We start from the raw sequence: 19,391 nt of genomic DNA on the forward strand, positions 1-19,391 counted from the left end.
CTGAGTGGATTTCATAGACAAGCTGCCCAGCCAAATCAAATGGGAATTACAGGGATTCTGTGCAGCTGGTAGAGAAAGTGTCTCAGAAGCACAAAGGTCACTTTAGTTACAGGAAACTGCCAGAGGGTGACTTATTTGATGGAAAAGAAAACAAACAGACACAATAGCTGGTGTATTTTTTGAGCTAATATTAAATCTAATAAACATGACACCAATAGTATTGACTTAAATCAGTTGAGCAAGTTGGAGAATTTAACAGATTATCTTCCAACGACCAGCCTTTATCTCAGAGGCAGCCTTGACAGCAGCGAACAGAGTCTGAAACATGTCCTTCTCTGACTCCTGCCAGGTGTGTTGTCCCTGGCCTCTGTCCTGGCCTCAGCTTTCAGACTGGGGATAATTAGAATGTCATTTCTGCCGGCTTTGTTTTTTCTGGGTCATTGACTTCAGACTCGATCAAAATAGGAGTGTTGTACTGAAATAAATACATTTCCTCTTCCTCAGGCAGCCCCTGCTTATTTCCACAGACAGCTTCTGTGCAAGCATGATGGTGTATATCTAGGTCCCAAGCGGGGTCACGTGGTGGAGGAGGAGTCCGCGCCCTCCGCAGTAGCAGGCGCTCATTCTCGCGGTGGCAGGGCACTGACGTGCAAAGCCCTCAGACAGACGTGCTGAGGAACACATCAAAGCAAACTGTTCTGGGAGCTGTTAAAGCTGGTGTTTAATGCTTATCCAATGGCCTCGGTCTGAAAGTCTCTGTAGAACATGCACAACACAAGCTCAGCTTTTTACTCCATTAGCATTCAAATTCCTAGCTGCTCAGAGGCATATGGTGCCAACCAGAGAAGGCCAGCCTATGAGGAGGTTGAGGGCACACAAAGACATGGAGACAGAATGAGGTTGCTGGTTGTCTGGGAGAGACACTCAGAGACAGGGAGCAAAGAGCCCTGAGTGGTGCTACAGAGGAGGTCAAACAAAACCTTTGTCTCCTTTACAGTATCACTAGTTGTCCTCCATTAAAAGACAGAATTAGAGGGAGGGCCTTATCTCAGACTGACCTTTATCTACTTGATTCTGAGTGTAAGGCCTCTTCCATCCAGGGAAATAGTGTGCCTCAGAATGCAATGACAATCAGTATCTTGTTTTCAAACATTCAGATTCATTAAGAAAAACAAAGCTTTCCTTGGGCATTCACTCAAGACACAAAGAATAGCTACATTACTGTTACTATCTTGAACAGGAAAGGGACAGATTTTTCTGCCCAGATTTTTCTTGCCTGGGCTAGGAGATGAGATATAAAGTACAGAATAAGTTAGTGGTGGGGTGAGAGGGCACATAATACAGTTCTCTGAGATGTGCCCAGTGATAAATAGTAGCTATCAAGGAGATGTCAGGGCAGGCATTGGGCTAATTCCTGTGTCCAGAAAGGAACTAGAGTGGAGCCATGTTTGGTTGGTCTGTGGATCCCCAATGCCTACCACATGGTACAAGGTACACATACACACATCAATCCTTGTTTCTAACTCCTAAATGTGTCTCAGATCCATTTACTTCTCTCCATCCTAGTTCAGGCCAGTATCATCCCTCACCTGGACCACTGCAGGAGCCTCTAAATCAGTGGTTCTCAACCTTTCTAATGCCGCGACCCTTTAATACAGTTCCTCATGTGTGGTGAGCCCCAACCATAAAATTATTTTCGTTGCTACTTCACAACTGTAATTTTGCTACTGTTATGAATCATAATGTAAATATCTGTGTTTTCTGATGGTCTTAGGCTCTACAGCAGCGGGTCTCAACCTGTGGGTTGCGACCCACTGGTTGAGAACTGCTAGCAGGGTCACCTAAGGGTCGCGGCATTAGAAAGGTTGAGAACCACTGCTCTAAATTATCAGCCTGCCTCCCATCTCTCCTCCTCCTCCATTTTAGTTTCAACAGAAGCCAGTGTGATCCCTCTAGTGCCTAAATATGACTATGGCACACTCCCACTTAAAGCCCTTCAGCAGTTTCCCACAGCCAGAATAAAGCTAGACATGTATATCTCTCCGTTTCCTTGTGCGTTAGTTTGCTAGGGCTTCCTTAACAAAGTACCACAGACTGGGTGGCTTTAACAAAAGAAATTTATTTTCTCACAGTTTTGGAGGCTAGAAGTTTAAGACTAAGGTGTCAACAGGTTTGGTTTCTCCTGAGGCCTTTCCTCCTTGGCATGCAGAAGACCAATCTCTTACTGTGTCCGCACATGGGATTTTTTTTTCTCTGATAATACCCTGCTTCCTGACTCCTAGTCTGGGTGAAGTGCTCTCATACTCTCTCTGTTGCCTCCTTCTTCATAACATGGGCAGTAATATTATAGTTATTTTGAATCCCCAAAGCCTATCACAAAGCTTAGCACAGAGAAAGTACTCAGGAAATATTCAATGAAAGAACTAATCAAACTGTTTCTTTGCTGAGCAAAGGGAGATATGTAGTGAACCAGGTCAATTAGAATTCCAAATCACCAATTGATGTGCTGTATGTGAATATGCCACAAGATGGATGCTAGGTCTATGCCAATGGAAGGTCCTGTCCCAAAAGGTTGCTATTAGAGTAAAATATGGTTTCTCCAGCATTCTGTTTTCTAGAAGTCTCTATAACTTTGCTCTTCCATGCATCTACAGGACAGTGAGAGACATTTGCATATGACTGTGACACAGAGGCCCTAAAGCAGTGGTCCTCAAACCTTTGTGTGCATTACAATCACCTGTAAGGCTTGCTAAAACACAGCTGGCTGGGCCCCCAACTCAGAGGTTCTGATTCAGTAGGTCTAAGTTGGAACCTGAGAATTCACATTTCTAACGAGTTCCTAGGTGATGCTGTTGTTACTGGTCCAGAGACCTCACTCTGAAAAACACTGCTCTAGAGCAACAATTTTCAACCAGTGTGCTGCAAGGATTTTTAAAACATGCAGTACCTGACTATTTAGTCAGGGGCACTAACCTCTTTTCCCTTACAGTGTTAAATGATAAAATGATAACAGCCAACACAGTAGCCATCTGCTATGAATGCCCTGTCTTGAACCATAAATATGTAGGTCATATAATGGTCACGTCGCACAATAAGGTTGCGATTGATTGGTTAATACTTGGTAGAAATCCTTATATGCAAGTATAGGCACCTGATTTTTTAAAAAGCCACTTTGGAGCAAAAAGGGTAAGTAATTACTATTATATTTTTTTGCAAATCAATCAAAATTATACCTACTTTTTGTCAGATTGGCAAAATATATAATGTATTTTTGGTGTGCTGCAGAATTTTAGTAATTAGTTTATGTGTGCCATAAGATGAAAAACGTTGAAAATCGCTGCTCTAGAGGACCCTTCTGGAATTATTGCAAAAAATATATATTATGCTTGAAATGGTATAAATGATAGATATTTTTATAGAACATTGAATTAATCATCCTCCTGCAACTTTGGAGGCAACACCAACATTGCTGAAATTCTTGAGACAAGAGCAACCAATAAGCCAGTTTTATTCCAAGGTAAAACTGCCCCTGGAAAGGTATTATAACCTAATAGTGTGTGTTCTGTTCTTTTTGCAGGTGCGGTTAGAGTGGCCAACAGACCTTGCAGTCAATCCCATGGACAATTCATTGTATGTCTTGGATAACAATATTGTGCTGCAAATTTCTGAGAACAGGCGCGTGCGGATCATTGCAGGGCGCCCCATTCACTGCCAGGTGCCAGGTATCGATCATTTCTTGGTCAGCAAGGTGGCAATTCACTCCACTTTGGAGTCAGCGAGGGCCATCAGTGTCTCCCACAGCGGCCTGCTCTTCATAGCCGAAACCGACGAGAGGAAAGTAAACCGCATTCAGCAAGTTACCACCAATGGGGAGATCTCCATCATGGCTGGTGCCCCCACTGACTGTGATTGCAAAATTGATCCCAACTGTGACTGTTTTTCAGGTATGACCTTTTTAGCAATTCACCAGCTCCCCCTCTCTGTTTTCAAAAGAAAAACATGCATCAGGAAAGTCCAAAGGAAAACCAAAGTGTTGCTTGTGAACATTAATATGAGCTAGTGGAGAAAGCAGTGCATTGGGGGTCAGATAGCCTAGTATCTGATTGTTCTGCAGTTGACACACTGAGTGGCCCCAGGAAAGCCACAAAATCTTTTTACTACTTGCTTACTTCATCTGTTAAATAGAGGTGTCATTTGTCTCAATTATATCACCTTCCTGGTTTGAGGATAGACTAATGTAAATACAAATCTTGATAACTCTAAGAAGTTAAGACCATTATACAAGTGTAATAAGGGGGAAAAGAAGAAAGAAAAAAAGAGCCTTTCCCCCATAACATGGGATGGATATTCCAGATAGCAAACCGTCCTCAAAATGTCAATAGATACATTTGTTGCTAGGACGTGAAAATCCCTCCAAGCTGCTTGCAGCCCTAATAAATTGCTCATCCAGGCCCAAATGGTTCTCTTTTAACCTTTGCTTTTACTTGGGCTAGAGAACTCTAGAGCAACTTGGTCGATATAACTTTTGATCAATATTTCTAATGTTTTCCTGGACAGTTTTATAGTTATTTTGCTAATTTATAGTTTTAATTCAAGACAAATCTAATATCTATTCTAGTTATCAAATTTGATGTTCTGAATCATTGTTGCACTTACACACTTAGTGTACTTTGACAAATGTGACAATGGGAATTAGCTGAAGAAAGGTCCTCTAGGCACAGTAGGATTGGAAAGGTCTGAGATAGATCCTATAAGCATTGACAGGCATTAAGTCTCATGGATTTCCAGACAAATTTTGTTGGCTGTTATTATTTGCTGTGGGGTTTTTTGGTTTTGTTTTTTTTTGTTTTTTGTTGGGTTGTTTTTTTGTGTGTGTGTGTGTTTTTTGTTTTGTTTTGTTTTTTTGTATTTTGCAGTACAATAGATACTGAACAGCAGGATTGAGGATTTCACAAAATTGGAGTTACTGAGATAATTACATCTTACTGTTTATCTTCATTGGTACTGACTCAAAAATTTTGAATAATGGGTTTCAAATTTGTCAAGGAGGACATGCAGAGAATTCTGGCTAACTGTTCCCTTTCAAATTATTCTTGATGCACAGTGATTTCTGTATACTGTTTTTTCATACAAATGCTTATGATGCCAATTATTAAAATCAGGGTCTTTCTCCCACAGGTGATGGTGGCTATGCCAAAGATGCAAAGATGAAAGCCCCTTCCTCTTTAGCAGTGTCGCCTGATGGCACCCTCTATGTGGCTGACCTTGGGAACGTTCGAATTCGAACCATTAGTAGGAACCAAGCCCACCTGAATGACATGAACCTTTATGAGATTGCTTCACCTGCTGATCAGGAACTCTACCAGTTCACCGTCAATGGAACCCACCTGCACACCTTGAACTTGATAACAAGGGACTATGTGTATAATTTCACCTACAATGCTGAAGGTGACTTGGGCGCCATTACCAGTAGCAACGGCAACTCTGTGCATATTCGCAGGGATGCAGGCGGGATGCCCCTTTGGCTTGTAGTGCCTGGCGGGCAGGTGTACTGGCTGACCATAAGCAGCAATGGAGTCCTGAAAAGAGTATCAGCCCAAGGCTATAACCTGGCCTTGATGACCTATCCAGGAAACACTGGGCTTCTGGCTACCAAAAGTAATGAAAATGGATGGACAACCGTTTATGAGTAAGTTTCTAATTCTCAGGTTTTTGTTTGAAGTCATATTATAGTAGGAAAATGGTTTAGTGCTTGCTGGTTGTTACATGCTAGTTTCTCCTAACACAATAAAAAACAAAAAGTCAGGGAGGAAATTTAACCCAATTCCTGGGGTTTGGACCCATTTCTCTAGAGCAGTTTTGCAGAGCATAATAATAAAAACATAGACCAAATGAAGAATCAAGGGTGGCACTGCAGGAAACAGGAATAATATAGAAGTCCATGTACTCAAAAAATTTACAGCATAGCTTAGACAAGAAGATAACATTTTATTTAAATAACTAAACTAGAGAAATGTTCAAAAGCAACCAAGAGGCAGTGTGGTTTAACTAGTATTCCTTGATCCCTGTGGGGTTTAATGAATGAATGAATGAATGTGTGCCCAACCTAGCCAAGCCCAGCCCAACTGTGGGAGGTAAGTGGGAAGTTAGAACATAAGAAGTGGACCCTGGGTAGCAGGTGTGAAATGATGTTGAGGCAAGTGCGTGCAGAATGGGAGAGGCTGCACTTCATTGGCTACTTCTGTGAAATGTGGAGCCAATGTTCCTGTGCAGGGTTGGGCTTCCCCCTTTCCCTGCATTAGTCAAATAACCCGACACATGTCAGCATTCATAGACTGGATCTGCGATAACTTTGTTTAACAAGGCATTAACACAAGATGTGTCTGACAGCGAGCTACAAGGAGGTGTCATGACACAGAAATAGAGACCATTGTCCTTGCCTTTTAAAGCATGGACAACCTTGTTTGCAAGTCAACACATTTAGAAAGCTAGTCTGCCAGCACTCAGCAAGCATCTTTCCCACAAAGGGAACTGCTGCATTTTTAAGCAATTTCCTGAGTGACGATCATCCATGGAATCTGAACCTCTGGGTCTGAAATGGCATTAATGCGAAGAATGTGACCAGTGGAGATATTAAGCATAAGGGGTTCCAAGCGTGACTATTCTGTGAGGATATAAAGAATATGAATAGAATGTGTCCAGACCCAGGAAACCCTCCTCAGGAAAGGGACAAAACAATTGGCCTTCAAGTTTTGGCTCATTTCCCAAAGAACTGCCACTTATACAAAAGAGCTGGACAACTATTTTAGTTTCACTTAGAAAAATGTATTCAGTTGTTTCTGTTGCAAGTCTTCCTGTATTTTTTGAGATTTTTCTCTTACATCTTAATAACAGTAATAAAAGCCACTATTCACTGAAGCTTTACTATATGTCAGGTACTGGGGTAGGTGAATTACATACACTATTATTTTTATGATCCCCAAAAAACATCATGGGATAGGTGCTTCTAGGATGCCTGTTTTATGGATGATGAAACTGAGGCACAGAATGGTTAACTTGTCCTGATTCTCACAAATGTCCAGCATTCAAACTCCGACGGTCTGACTCATTTTAAGTACCTTAAGAAAGATGAAGTTTTTAGTGAGATTATCTTTTTTACTATTCTTATTGTTGTTGTTATTATCATTTCTTTAATCCTCACACAAGGACATGTTTTACTGATTCTAGAGAGAGGGGAAGGGAGGGAGGGAAGAAGGGAGTAAGAAACATTGATGTGAGAAACATCCATCGGCTGCCTCCCATACATGCCCTGACTAGGGATCAAACCCCCAACCTAGGCATGTGCCCTGACTGGGAATCGAACCAGCAACCCTTCTGTGCACAGGACAATGCTCCAACCAACTAAGCCACACCAGCCAGGGCAAGAATACCTTTTTTTAATTTATTTATGCGAGATCACACTGCAGCTGAAATTAGACAAACTATTTTTGAAACCTAATGGTTAAATCTAGTCAAGCAATAAGAAATGGCTAGGGGGGAGGAGAGGGGGTAAGAGATCAACCAAAGGATGCATGTATGTAAGCATAACCAATGGACACAGACACTAGGAAGGTGAGGGCATGTGCTGAGGGATGGGGATGGCCGGAAAGAAGTCAATGGGAGAAAAAGGAGACATATGTAATAGTCTATGTAATACTTTAAACAATAAAGAATCTAAAAAAAAAAGAAATGGTTTAAGTCCCAACTAGTTTTCAAAATAACCAGATCAGTCATTCATTCATTTATCAAACCATCACATTATACACTTTAAATATATACCATTTTAGCCCTTGCCAGTGTTTCAGTGGTTAGAGCATTGATCCACATGCCAAACAGTCTCGGGTTCGATTCCTGGTCAAGGGAACTTACCTGGGTTACAGGTTCCATCCCTGGTCCCAGTTGGGGCACATGTGGGAAGCAGCCAATATATGTGTCTCTCTCAAATCAATGTTTCTCTCTCTCTAAAAAAATCAATGGAAAAGCCAGTGTGGCTCAATGGTTGAACATAGACCCATGCACCAAGAGGTGCTCTGTTCGATTCCCGGTTAGGTCACATACCCAGGGTTGCAGGCTCAATACTCAGTAGGGGGCGTGCAGGAGGCAGCCCATCAATGTTAATGTTTCTATCTCATCAATGTTTCTATCTCTCTCTCCCTCTCCCTTTATCTCTAAATAAAAACACATTTTTTAAAAATCAATGGGAAAAAATATCCTTGAGTGAGGATTAATAATTTTATTTGTCAATTATACCTCAATAAAGCTAGAGGGGAAAAACACAAAGTAACCCATTTGTGGGTTCATTTATTTGTTCAATAAATATTTCCTGAGCACCTACCCGTGCCAGGCATTGTTCTGGTGTCTGTAATACAGACATGAATAAACCAGATAAAAATCTCTACCTTCATAGAGCTTAAGTTGTACTAGAGAAAGACAAGTGAAATGTACAGAACTTCAGATGGTGTAAGTTCTAGGGAGAAAATAAAGCAGGGTAAGGGAGATTAAGAATATGAGGCAGGCCCTGGCTGGTGTTGCATGGGCCTGCACACTGAAGAGCTGAGGGTTCGATTCCTGGTCAAGGGCACGTACCTGGGTTGCAGATTTGATCCCCGGTCCCAGTCAGGGCACATGCGGGAGGCAATCAATTGATGTGTCTCTTTCACATGGCTCACTCTCTCTCCCTGCCCCCCTCTCTTTCTCTCCCCCACCCCCACTTCTTCCCACCCTTCCACTCTCCCTAAAAATCAATGGGAAAAATATCCTTTATCCTTGGATGAGGATTGGCAACAAAGAAAAAAGAATATGGGGCAGAAGGGTTTTTATTTCAAGTTGGGCAGTCAGAGAAAGCCTAACTAAAAAGGTAACATTTGAGTACAGTAGTTCCCTTTATCCCTGGTTTTCTGTCAATAGTTTCCGTTATCTGTGGTCAACCATGGTCTGAAAATATTAAATGGAAAATTACATAAGTAAGTCACAATTTTTAATTGTGTGCTGTTCTGAGTAGTGTGATGAAATCTCATGCCCTGCCACTCCTTCCCACCTGGGACATGAATCATCTTTTTGTCCAGCATATCCATGCCATAGACACTCCTCGCCATTGGTCACTTAGTAGCCTACTCATTTATCAGATTGACTGTCGAGATATGGGTATCTCAGTGCTTGTGTTTAAGTAACCCTTATTTTACTTAATAATGACCCCAAAGCCCAGGAGTAGCGATGCTGGCAACTCACATATGCCAAAGAGAAGCTGTAAAGTACTTGCTTCCTTTAAGTGAAAAGGTGAAAGTTCTCGAGTTAATAAGGAAAGGGGAAAAAGCATGCTGAGGTTGCTAAGATCTATGGTAAGAACAAATGTTCTATCTATTAAATTGTGAAGAAGGAAAAAAAATTTGTGCTCGTTTTGCTGTCGTATCTCAAACTGCAAAAGTTATGGCCACAGTGCGTGGCAAATGCTTAATTAAGATGGAGAAGCCATTCAATTTGTGGTTGGAAAACATGAACAGAGAGAGACCACATTCACAGAACTTTTATTACAGTTTATTGTTATATGTTCTATTTTATTATTAGTTATTGTTGTTAATCTCTTACTGTGCCTAATTTATAAATTAAACTTTATCATAAGTATGTACTATGCATAGGGGGGAAAACAGTATTAAAAAAGGGTTTGATACTGGCTATGGTTTCAGGCATCCATTGAGGATCTTGGAACATGTCCCATGTGGATAAGGAAGGACTACAATACATAAATACCTGTAGGTGAGGGAGTGAGCCATGAGGATATCTGGGGGAAGGAAGAGAGAGAAAATTCCAGGCAGTGGGAACAGCAAGTGTCAAGGCCCTGCAGCAGGAACAAACCTGATGTTTTCAAGGAATAGTAAGGCAGCCACTGTGACTGGAGTGGAGTAAAGAGTAATAGGAAGATGAAACCTATGAAGTAACAGGGCTACTTCAGGTAGAGCTTTGTAGGTCTCTGTAAAGACTTTGACTTTTATTCTGAGTAAGAGGTAGAACCACTGGAGAGTTTTGACTAAAGGAGTGACACAATCTGGCTTATATCTTTAAAGAATCATTCTGTATTGAAAACATATTGTATGGTGGAAGCAGAGAGGATTTGCAATAATCCAGGCATAAGATGGTGACTTAGATCAGGGAGTGAAGGCAGTAAGAAGTTATAAATTCCTAAATATATTTTGACAGATCTGTCAGGATAGATCTGACATTGGATGTGAGTATGGGAGAAAGAATGGTCAGATATCTTCAAAGTTTTTTGGCCTGAATAACTGGAAGTTGGAATTTTCATTTACCAAGATTGGGGGGACTATGCAAAGAGTACATTATACCAGGTGGGAGATCGGGAGTTCAGTTTTGGATATGATCAGTTTGGTTAGACATCCAAGTGAAAATAGAACCATACACACGCCGGCACACATGCCAACTGGGAATGGAACCTGCAATCTGGATATGTGCCCTGACCCAGAATCGAATTCATGACCTTCCAGTGTATGAGACAATGCTCCAACCAACTGAGCCACGCCAGCCAGGGCAAACCACTGCCCCTTCTTACCTGCATATAGAGAAATGAGCGGTTTCCAACCTGCATAATGTAACTAATTCTTCTTTTGGTCTGCTCTGCACAAAATCTGCCTTTCACTTTTATCCTCAATGTGTTAGCCAGCTGTGAACACTCTTTCAAGTGTTTCCTTGTCCTTTGGAAGTTGGGGACCACAGAATAGGACCTACTATTCTAATCAGGATTAGAGCCACCCTGACATGGTAGAAGGTGGCCTTGCCACTACCACCAGGCCCTCCTAAAAGAAGTTCAGCTTTTCCCTGAGATGAGAGGGAGGCTGGCTGCCTTCCTTCTGTGGCCAAAGGGGACAAATGGTTTGCCAAGGTGGAAATAGAATTTCTGTTCTGAGATGAGACACAGAAAAAGATAAAGAGAAACAGAAGCAAAATTTGGCAGGATGGAGGGCGGCTACGGAAAGGTAGCTAAAGCAGTAATCCATTCAATTTTCCATGATCCGAAGCGATGGAGAGGAGAAATGACACAGACGACCGTGAACACTGCATAATCCACATGGGATTTTAAAATGCATCTTGTGCAGTGATAGAATGGGGGCTTCTCTTGTGTAGTGTGATATTGTTTAATTAGTCCATTGATTTTCATAATTTCGTTTGACTTGGACCAGGATCAAAATTGCACACCCCAAAGTATTAGTACGTGATGCTTGACTGCCCCTAAATGTTCTGAGTGTCAGAGGAAAAGCTGACCAGAGAGAAACTGCTAATAGGGAGGTGACTGTCAAGGCAGGAATATTGGCTGAAGGAGACAAGGGTTCTGGCCCGAGGGGCTGCCGGGCTCCTAATTGCAATGACCCTGCCACAGCTGAAGCCTGAGGGAGGGGCCCAGCTACTCATATGGCAAGCAAGCCTTCTTTGCCCCTGAAGCTGCAAGAGTAGCCAGGATGCCCTTGCTTGTTTCCCAAGCAGTGCCCTGGCAAAGGCATCTGCTATACTAAACTGAAAAGGTCCCAGACCGAGGCCAAAAGCGTCAGTTGCGGCGCTGCTGCTGGTCCCAACTGAGCTGACAGTTCCTCACGCCCTTGCCCTTTGTGGGAGCCCAACACTCAAAAGAGACTGTGCATTTACATGATCCCTTAACCCCTGGTCTTCTGTTCTCTCTGTTTCTGAACTTTGTTGGCATATCACCCACCCACCCCCAAAAAAATAATGCCATTCACTGACAACTTGGAAAAGCCTTCATTATAGCTCTAGACTGTTTTACAAATGCTCAGTTTTATGGACGATGGCTGATGAGGGATTCTCCCTCCTCCATGATAAGATTAAAAAGGGGCTGGGGAGGGGGATAAGGTAAACAAGCCATGTCTCTGGATGAGATATTTGCCTAGGCATAGGATGTGAGTCCCATGCAGAACTGGTTATGTAAATGAATAGTCCAAACACATCAGAATGTTTCCAATGCTTTCTAGAATATCAGAGTAGGGAGGGGACTAAGGCACCATGTGGTCCAGCCCCCTGCCTCCTGGTGGGCAAAGGATTTCTATTAAATAAGGCAAACATAGAGTGGCCAACTGTTCCTTACAATCTCCAGAGACAGACAACACCTTTGCACAGTCACCTCTCATTGTACTTTATGCCCTTGGTAAGGAGCAAGAATGGGCAGACAGAATTGTTGTGGGTCATGCTAGGGAAAATTGCAATAGAGACAGGGAGTGAACAGGAGGGAGAGAGGCTGCTGGCCAAAAAAGCTTTCAGAGGCTGGTGGGAAGATTAGCTGTGTGGCACAGAGCATCTATGAAAGTTGAACCTGGCCTCTCAACACCACCATAGATGGCTCTATCTATTCTCTAACCACACTGACTCTCATATCCACTCCATCTTCTCCATTTCCACTAGCAGCCTCTTTTATTGCACTTATGTGCCAGGCCTGAGAATACAGAGATGAATGAGACACTGTACCCTCCCTCTAAAAATTTGAAAGTTTACAAAGAAAAACAAGTCCCAATAATGGGCTATCACAATATATTTAATAAAGGCAAAAATAAAAATCTACCATCTTCTCTTACACAGACTGAGGCTGCAGCCTTCCAACAGGCTTCCTACTTCATAGCTTCCCTTTCAAGATTCACTGCCACCAAAGCACTGCTTGAATTATCCTGTTCTCCCCCTGAAAATCTCTCTACTGTCTACTGACTACCTGATTTCCTCCAGAATCTGGTACTCTGATTCCAACATGCCTTTCCAGCCTTATCCCCCACTTCCCTCCTAGAGGAATGTTGTGCTTCTGCTACCCCGTCCCTTCAATGGACATGCCACCCACCTGTGTGCTTTACTTCATGTCATCACCTCTGGAATGCCTTCCTCCCTCCCCAGTCTCTACTTAGCAAGGGATTGAGCTCTACCTCCCTTCCAGGATTTAGATACCACTTCCTTCTCCTATTCTTCTTAGCCCAGTGCCTTGTTTACAGAAGTACACGGCAATATTCTGGCATTAGAATGAGTTCTGTGTGTATCTTATCCACCACAAATGAAGATAGAAGGGCATTATTGACTTGGAGCTTAATCATAGGAAGCCAAATGAAGTTATTTGTGAGGAAAGGGAACCCAGTATTTCTGAAAGAATGCTTATGAGATTGCTCAGGTTTCTGGCATGAGGGGATAAAGAAGGTCTGTTTTCATTTTTAAAAATAAGTAATGAATTTTTCTTCTGTAATATTCAATATTTTTCTGAAAGCAAAGGTGAAGGAGCTTCTAGTTTTTCTCTGCATTGTTTAGCTCTGGCTTCAATTGTCCTCAAGGAAAAGGACAGGCTATCCCTTATGAGAAAATATCAGACCCAATATACTTTTCATAATATATAAATATCATCTCCCCAACTAAACTATATGCGCCTTAAGGACAAGAATGAGTTCTGAATTTTCTTTACAGATTCTTTTGCTTCATGGGGACATGTGTATGCATGCACACAGTGGAACTCTCTAAAATTAGGACAGAAAGGGACAATTTGATGGCATCTCCTCTTACCAAACCCACTTCTGATACCTATGAAGGCACGGTCATTGCCTGATGGCACAATTTACTAACCAGAATTTTTAGGCCTGGTTAAGTGAGTGCAACTCCCTACTGGGGAGGAGTAGCAGGTAGCTACCATGTTGTATCCCAAGGGGATCAGTGGAAGCATATTGGCTTGTATTTACTCTCTGCACCAAAGGATGCAAGCACCAAAGGGAAACACACAGCATAGGAGATTTTGATTAAACTTGTTTCTTAGACATTCCATCTGGAAACACGCATTCCCCTGTCATGGGGTGGGGGTACCTCAAGCAAGCCATAGGAAATCAAAGACTCCCATTATTTCTTATCTACTTTTGAGCAATCTTTCCAAAGTTGTGGGATCTGCCTGTCACTTTTACTTTGGAAGTAACCCCACAGAAAAGAGGTGGGTCTGTATGTTTTGACCGGGGGCCATATAAATGATTGAGCATATGAGAGACACCATACTGCAGATACCAGCAAATGCAATTACTTTGACTGTGACTAGCAGAATTGGGGCACGTGAGTGTGTTGAGGAATAGATGGCTTTGGGTTTTTTATTTGTTTTCCTTTCGTTTTATTGTGATATAATTGACATACAGTATTGTATAATTTTCAGGCATACAGCATTACTTGACTTACATTTATTATTAAATGACTACCACAATAAGTTTAGCTAACATTCATCATCTTATACAGATACAAAAAAAAAGAAAGAACAGAAAACAAAATGATTTTGGTTCCTCCTGATGAAAACTTTTAGGATTTACTCTCTTAGCAACTTTCATATATATACTATACAGTCATCATGTTGTACATTACATCCCCATGACTTATTTATCTTTTTTGTAATCCTTACCCTAGGATATATTGTTATTGATTTTAAGAGAGAGAGAGAGGTGAGAGAAATATCAATCGGTTGCCTCCCTCATGTGCCCCAAGTGGGGATTGAACCCAAAACCTGGGTATGTGCCCTGACTGGCAATCAAACCTGCCACCTTTTGGTGTATAGGACGATGCTCCAACTAACTGAGCTACCCAGCCAGGGCACGACTTATTTATCTTATAACTGGAAGTTTGCTCCTTTCACCACCTTCTTCCATTTCCCCCAGCCCCCGCCTCTAGTCACTACAAATCTGCTCTCTTCTAAGTTTGGTGTGTACATATTTTTTGATTTGGGGGTATTTTTTAGATTCCACATATAACTTAGATCATACAGTATTTTTTCCTTTTCTGTCTAACTTATTTCAGTTAACAGAATGCCCTCAAGGCAGCGTAGTTTGTTTACAATAGAGTTAAAGTCAAATGTGCACTTTAAAATAAGGATGCCTATCCAGCCACAGCAATGAAATCAGGTAATATAACTTTTTAGGTCCCCAGTGACTGGGCAGGACTGTGGAAATTCTACCTGATCCTCACACCATTGCTTCCCTCACCAGAAAAGGGTCAGGCAGCAGCCTCCCAGCTAGATCTCTCCGAGTAATTACAGTTTTACCCAGGAGTATTTAGCTTTCCTTTCCGAATATACTCCTATCAATTTGGAGGGTGGGCATGGAAACAGAATATGTAGGAATGTGGCTGTGCTCTTGAAAATAAGCTTTAAAATAATCTCAGGCAAAGAGCACCTGTGACTGAGCTTAAAAGGTGTTTGGGGCAGAGGGGGGAATCCAGGTTTATCCACAGGTGACTGCCAAGGTCTATTGGGGTGTTTGGCCTTTGCACTTTTGCTCATGGATGACTCAATTGGCATCTGATCTTAACCCTGAGGAGTGAACCCAACCACAGCCCTCACTTTTAGATTAAATCTCGCTTTAATACAAGGGGCTGAGTGACTGGGAAACGGCCCCAAGCTGCAAAGCCCAGTGGGAACCTGCATGCATAGCATCTTAAGTCAAATTTCCTGGAGAAATGATGAAGAGTGACCTTGCTGAAGGTGAGGGAACCCCTTAGAAATCAGGAAAGGTGCTGACAATGGTTGTGAAACAGAAGAACTGCTTGAGTAATCCAGGTGGTGAGGCCACAGTCTCCCTCACGAGGCAGGCCTGCAGCAGCTCCCTTCTATCTGCTGCCTCCAAACTCCTCCCTCAAAGGAAAAGCAGCTCAGTGCCTTGGGAGAATCAAGACTGGACATCATTTTCTTATCCTAGAAGGAAGGCCAGACAGACAATATTTGGCTGTGCTAGGTGTTCAAGCTCTTCCATGCCACTTTCTCATCAAGAACTTGCTTCTTGCAGCCACAGAGCCCGAAAGCAGACCATGGGCAAACAGGCTGAGCAGGCCCAGCCAGCTTGGCTCAGTGGTTGAGCATAGATCTATGAACCAGGAGATCACAGTTCGATTCCTGGTCAGGGCGCATGTCCAGGTTGCAGGCTCATTCCCTGGTGTTGGTTGTGCAAGAGGCAGCTGATCAATGATTCTCTCTAATCATTGATGTTTCTATTGCTCTCTCCCTTTCCCTTCCTCTCTGAAATCAATAAAAATATATTTTAAAAAATAAACAAGCTGAACAGGCAGGATGATTTTGCCATTAACCCCAGGCACAAGCAGCACCTTTTGGTCTTTCCTTGATAATGTGGCCTTAGCTGTATAGCAGCAAGACACCAACCACCGTTTTGTCTGAAATCCATTTAAAGAAAGGGCACATCCAATTAAACCAACTAGGGCTTCACATGTCTATGATGTCAAATGACCTATTTGATTATTTTTATTTTCATACATGACTAGGTTTTGGTTTTTTAATTTTAGAGAGAGAGAAACATCGATGCAAGAGAGAAACACTAATCAGTTGCCTCTTGCATGTGCCCCAACTAGGGATCAAACCTGCCACCTTTTGGTGCACAGGATGACGCTGAACCAACTGAGCCATACCAGCCAGTTACAAGACTGTTTTAACTGATAGGGTGTGTATGTGTGGCATTGTGTATACCCTCAAGTTCAGATCTATCTGATAAAATAAGGTCCAGCCCCTTTTCCCAAACCTATCAAAAACTAGTCTAGGTTTTAAAATTTGAGCAACTATCTAAGCTGAGTTCCTGCAACCTAGTGTATTAACACTGAATCACTATATCCTTTTGCATAATGGTTGGGGGATGAGGTAGCAGAACCAGACTCCACCATTGTGTCCAGACTATATCCTGTTCACTTTGGGTAAAAAGAATATAATTGTTTAACATTATAAAAGTGCTTAAATATTTTGTAATTTGCAGCTTGAAAAGAAAACAGTAATGGGTTTCCAAGTGCATGCCTTTACTTTTAATGAAGTGTTTATTTTTCATGGTTCTATTGGCAATAAAAGAACAGCTCCACATCAAAAGCCTTCAGGGAAGCAGTTTTCATTTGGAGGACAGTGAGATTGCCAATAATTCTGATGGTGTGTGTGTGTGTGTGTGTGTGTGTGTGTGTGTGTTGTTGTTGTTGTTTTTTAAGTGAACTCACTAGACTATATTTCTAGATATAGGTTATTGCCTATTATGCCAGGTAATTTTTTTTCTCCTACTCATATAAGCAAATTACAACATGTGCTATACTCTAAAAAGCTAAAAAAAAATTAAGTGACACTGAGATCAAGGGGCTCCATAATGTTCTAATGAACATGCTTCCATTATCTTCTGTGCTTGTTCATTTTGTTGGAAGAATGATTCATTCATTTCCAACTTGGCAACTTAAACGGCAGCAAATAAAATTTTCCTATCACAATGCAGTCAGTTTATTGGCATTCTCAGGCTTTGGGCCCTCGTTTGTGCCTCTGTTTCCTTTGCCAACAGCACCCTCTGCTGGGTTCTGTCATCTATCACATCTAATGGGATCAACCCAAATCGCAAAAGGGAAGCTGCCCTGCAACATTACACACAGTGGGGCATGATTCATAAATCAGTTTTCCACCCTGGTGATTCATTACCAGATATATTTTTTCTGTAAAACAGCACAGTTCAAGGAAGTCATCAAGAATTCAGAAGCTGCAAAAATAACTTTGTTTGATTAATCATCTCTCTGACCTTTTTCTTCTTATTGAACAAGGTTAATAATACTTGTTATCACTCAAAGTTAAACTGCCAAGTGATTTTTATTTTGGAAAGGCCTGTTATCACTGCCAAGAGGCTTCAAAGTTGGCATTGGTTCCATTCCTCAGGTATGACCCCGAGGGACATCTGACCAATGCAACATTTCCCACTGGAGAAGTCAGCAGCTTCCACAGTGACCTGGAGAAGCTGACAAAAGTGAATCTGGATACTTCCAACCGTGAAAATGTCCTCATGTCAACCAACTTGACAGCAACTACTACCATCTATATTTTAAAACAAGGTATGACTATTTCTCACTTTGCCTGACTGTAATAGCACCTATCTTAACTTCTACCCTTCTAATACATAGAATTCACTTCTGTCTGAGAAGATGGCATTGTCTCCCTATTTTTCAGCTCTGGAAGCTGAAACCCGGACAAAATCACCCCTTTCACAGATTCACATAGCAGCCTTGAGCCACATCTCTGTGGGAGTCATGAGTTCACATCTTTGCCAAATCCTCTCTTCCGTCAAGTCATTTCGCAGCACCCAGCAGTGCATAAAGCTCTTTCGGGCACGGAAGGGGTTATCGTAAAGAAATGTAGTCTGTGTCACATCTGATATTAGCATTCAAGATCCATGCTGACATGGGGGAATAAAAAGGATGAATTAGGATACACACCGAGCAAGAATATAAGAGAAATGGGAGAATTAAAAGCTCATTCTGTTTAAAGGGAGGGAGGGGAGAAGGAAAGGAAGGAGGTTGGACTTGGAAGGAATGTGTTGGAAGCTAAAGGGGAAATGGATACACAAACTATTTCCCTCTGTCCAGTCATTAAGGACTGATTTGGTTGTTAGGCCAGACACAGAACTGTTCAACGTTCAGATACACTCAAAAGGGATTGGTGGCAACCTTTGTCAGTGTTGTTTTGTCAGGTACAGCAACTGTGCGGGTGTCCCCAGGCAGTAAGGATGCTAAGCTGAACTTGATACTCTTCTCATGCTAGCTCCCAGCATATCAAACTGTGGAGGCCGATCTATCAAGTCAGAAAGGGAGTTTGTGAAGGAATTCTTTAAAAATGAGACAGGAAAAATAAAAACAGCCTGCAGTATTAGGCAGGAGTCTTTTATCCAAGGAACAAACTACCCCAGCTGTGAAAATAACAAGACCCAAATGGACAGAGGGCACATCTGCCTGTCAGAGTGGTTGTCTAGCCCAGAAGGCAGTTGGGTCCACAGTGTCCCAATTGCTCATCCCTTCCCAGACTTGCCTCCTAAAGCTAAGCTTGTCTTTCCTCTGCTTCCTATGCTTCCCTTTCCTCTCCCTCTCCCTCTCCCTCCTTTGTTCTTCTGCCTACAGAAAATACTCAAAGTACCTATCGGGTGAGTCCAGATGGCTCTCTACGTGTCACCTTTGCCAGCGGGATGGAGATCAGCCTCAGCTCAGAGCCTCACATCCTGGCCGGGGCGGTCAACCCCACCCTGGGCAAATGCAACATCTCACTGCCCGGAGAGCACAATGCAAACCTCATTGAGTGGCGGCAGCGGAAGGAGCAAAACAAAGGCAACGTTTCAGCTTTTGAAAGGAGACTGAGGGTAAGTCTTGACCTTATACAAGATATAGAACTTTCTCTTTATGTTTGAAAACTGCAGAGCCTTCCTAATCTGAAGTCCTATTTCTCCAAAGCTCATGTAGGTGACTGACTTATATGAAGTACTGATTCAAGAGGGGTTGCTAATGGCTGATAATGGTTTGGGATTCTTAAATGAACATCCTAATAGGAGCTTTCCTTGTCA

The 19,391-nt window shown here is 42.2% G+C and overlaps 1 protein-coding gene across 3 annotated transcripts in view; it reads left to right on the top strand.

The window, feature by feature from the left end:
• Window positions 1-19,391, top strand: part of TENM1 (teneurin transmembrane protein 1) — a 665,414-nt gene that overhangs the window by 620,480 nt on the left and 25,543 nt on the right. For all 3 annotated transcript variants that reach the window (XM_028135671.2, XM_054717981.1, XM_054717985.1), the window contains 4 exons: window positions 3,578-3,944; window positions 5,179-5,689; window positions 17,723-17,895; window positions 18,955-19,190. In XM_028135671.2, the coding sequence (XP_027991472.2) occupies window positions 3,578-3,944; window positions 5,179-5,689; window positions 17,723-17,895; window positions 18,955-19,190 (1,287 nt within the window). The remainder of the gene's footprint in view (window positions 1-3,577; window positions 3,945-5,178; window positions 5,690-17,722; window positions 17,896-18,954; window positions 19,191-19,391) is intronic.

Source organism: Eptesicus fuscus, chromosome 1 (genome assembly GCF_027574615.1).
Source record: "Eptesicus fuscus isolate TK198812 chromosome 1, DD_ASM_mEF_20220401, whole genome shotgun sequence".
In the NCBI taxonomy this organism is placed as follows: domain Eukaryota; kingdom Metazoa; phylum Chordata; class Mammalia; order Chiroptera; family Vespertilionidae; genus Eptesicus; species Eptesicus fuscus.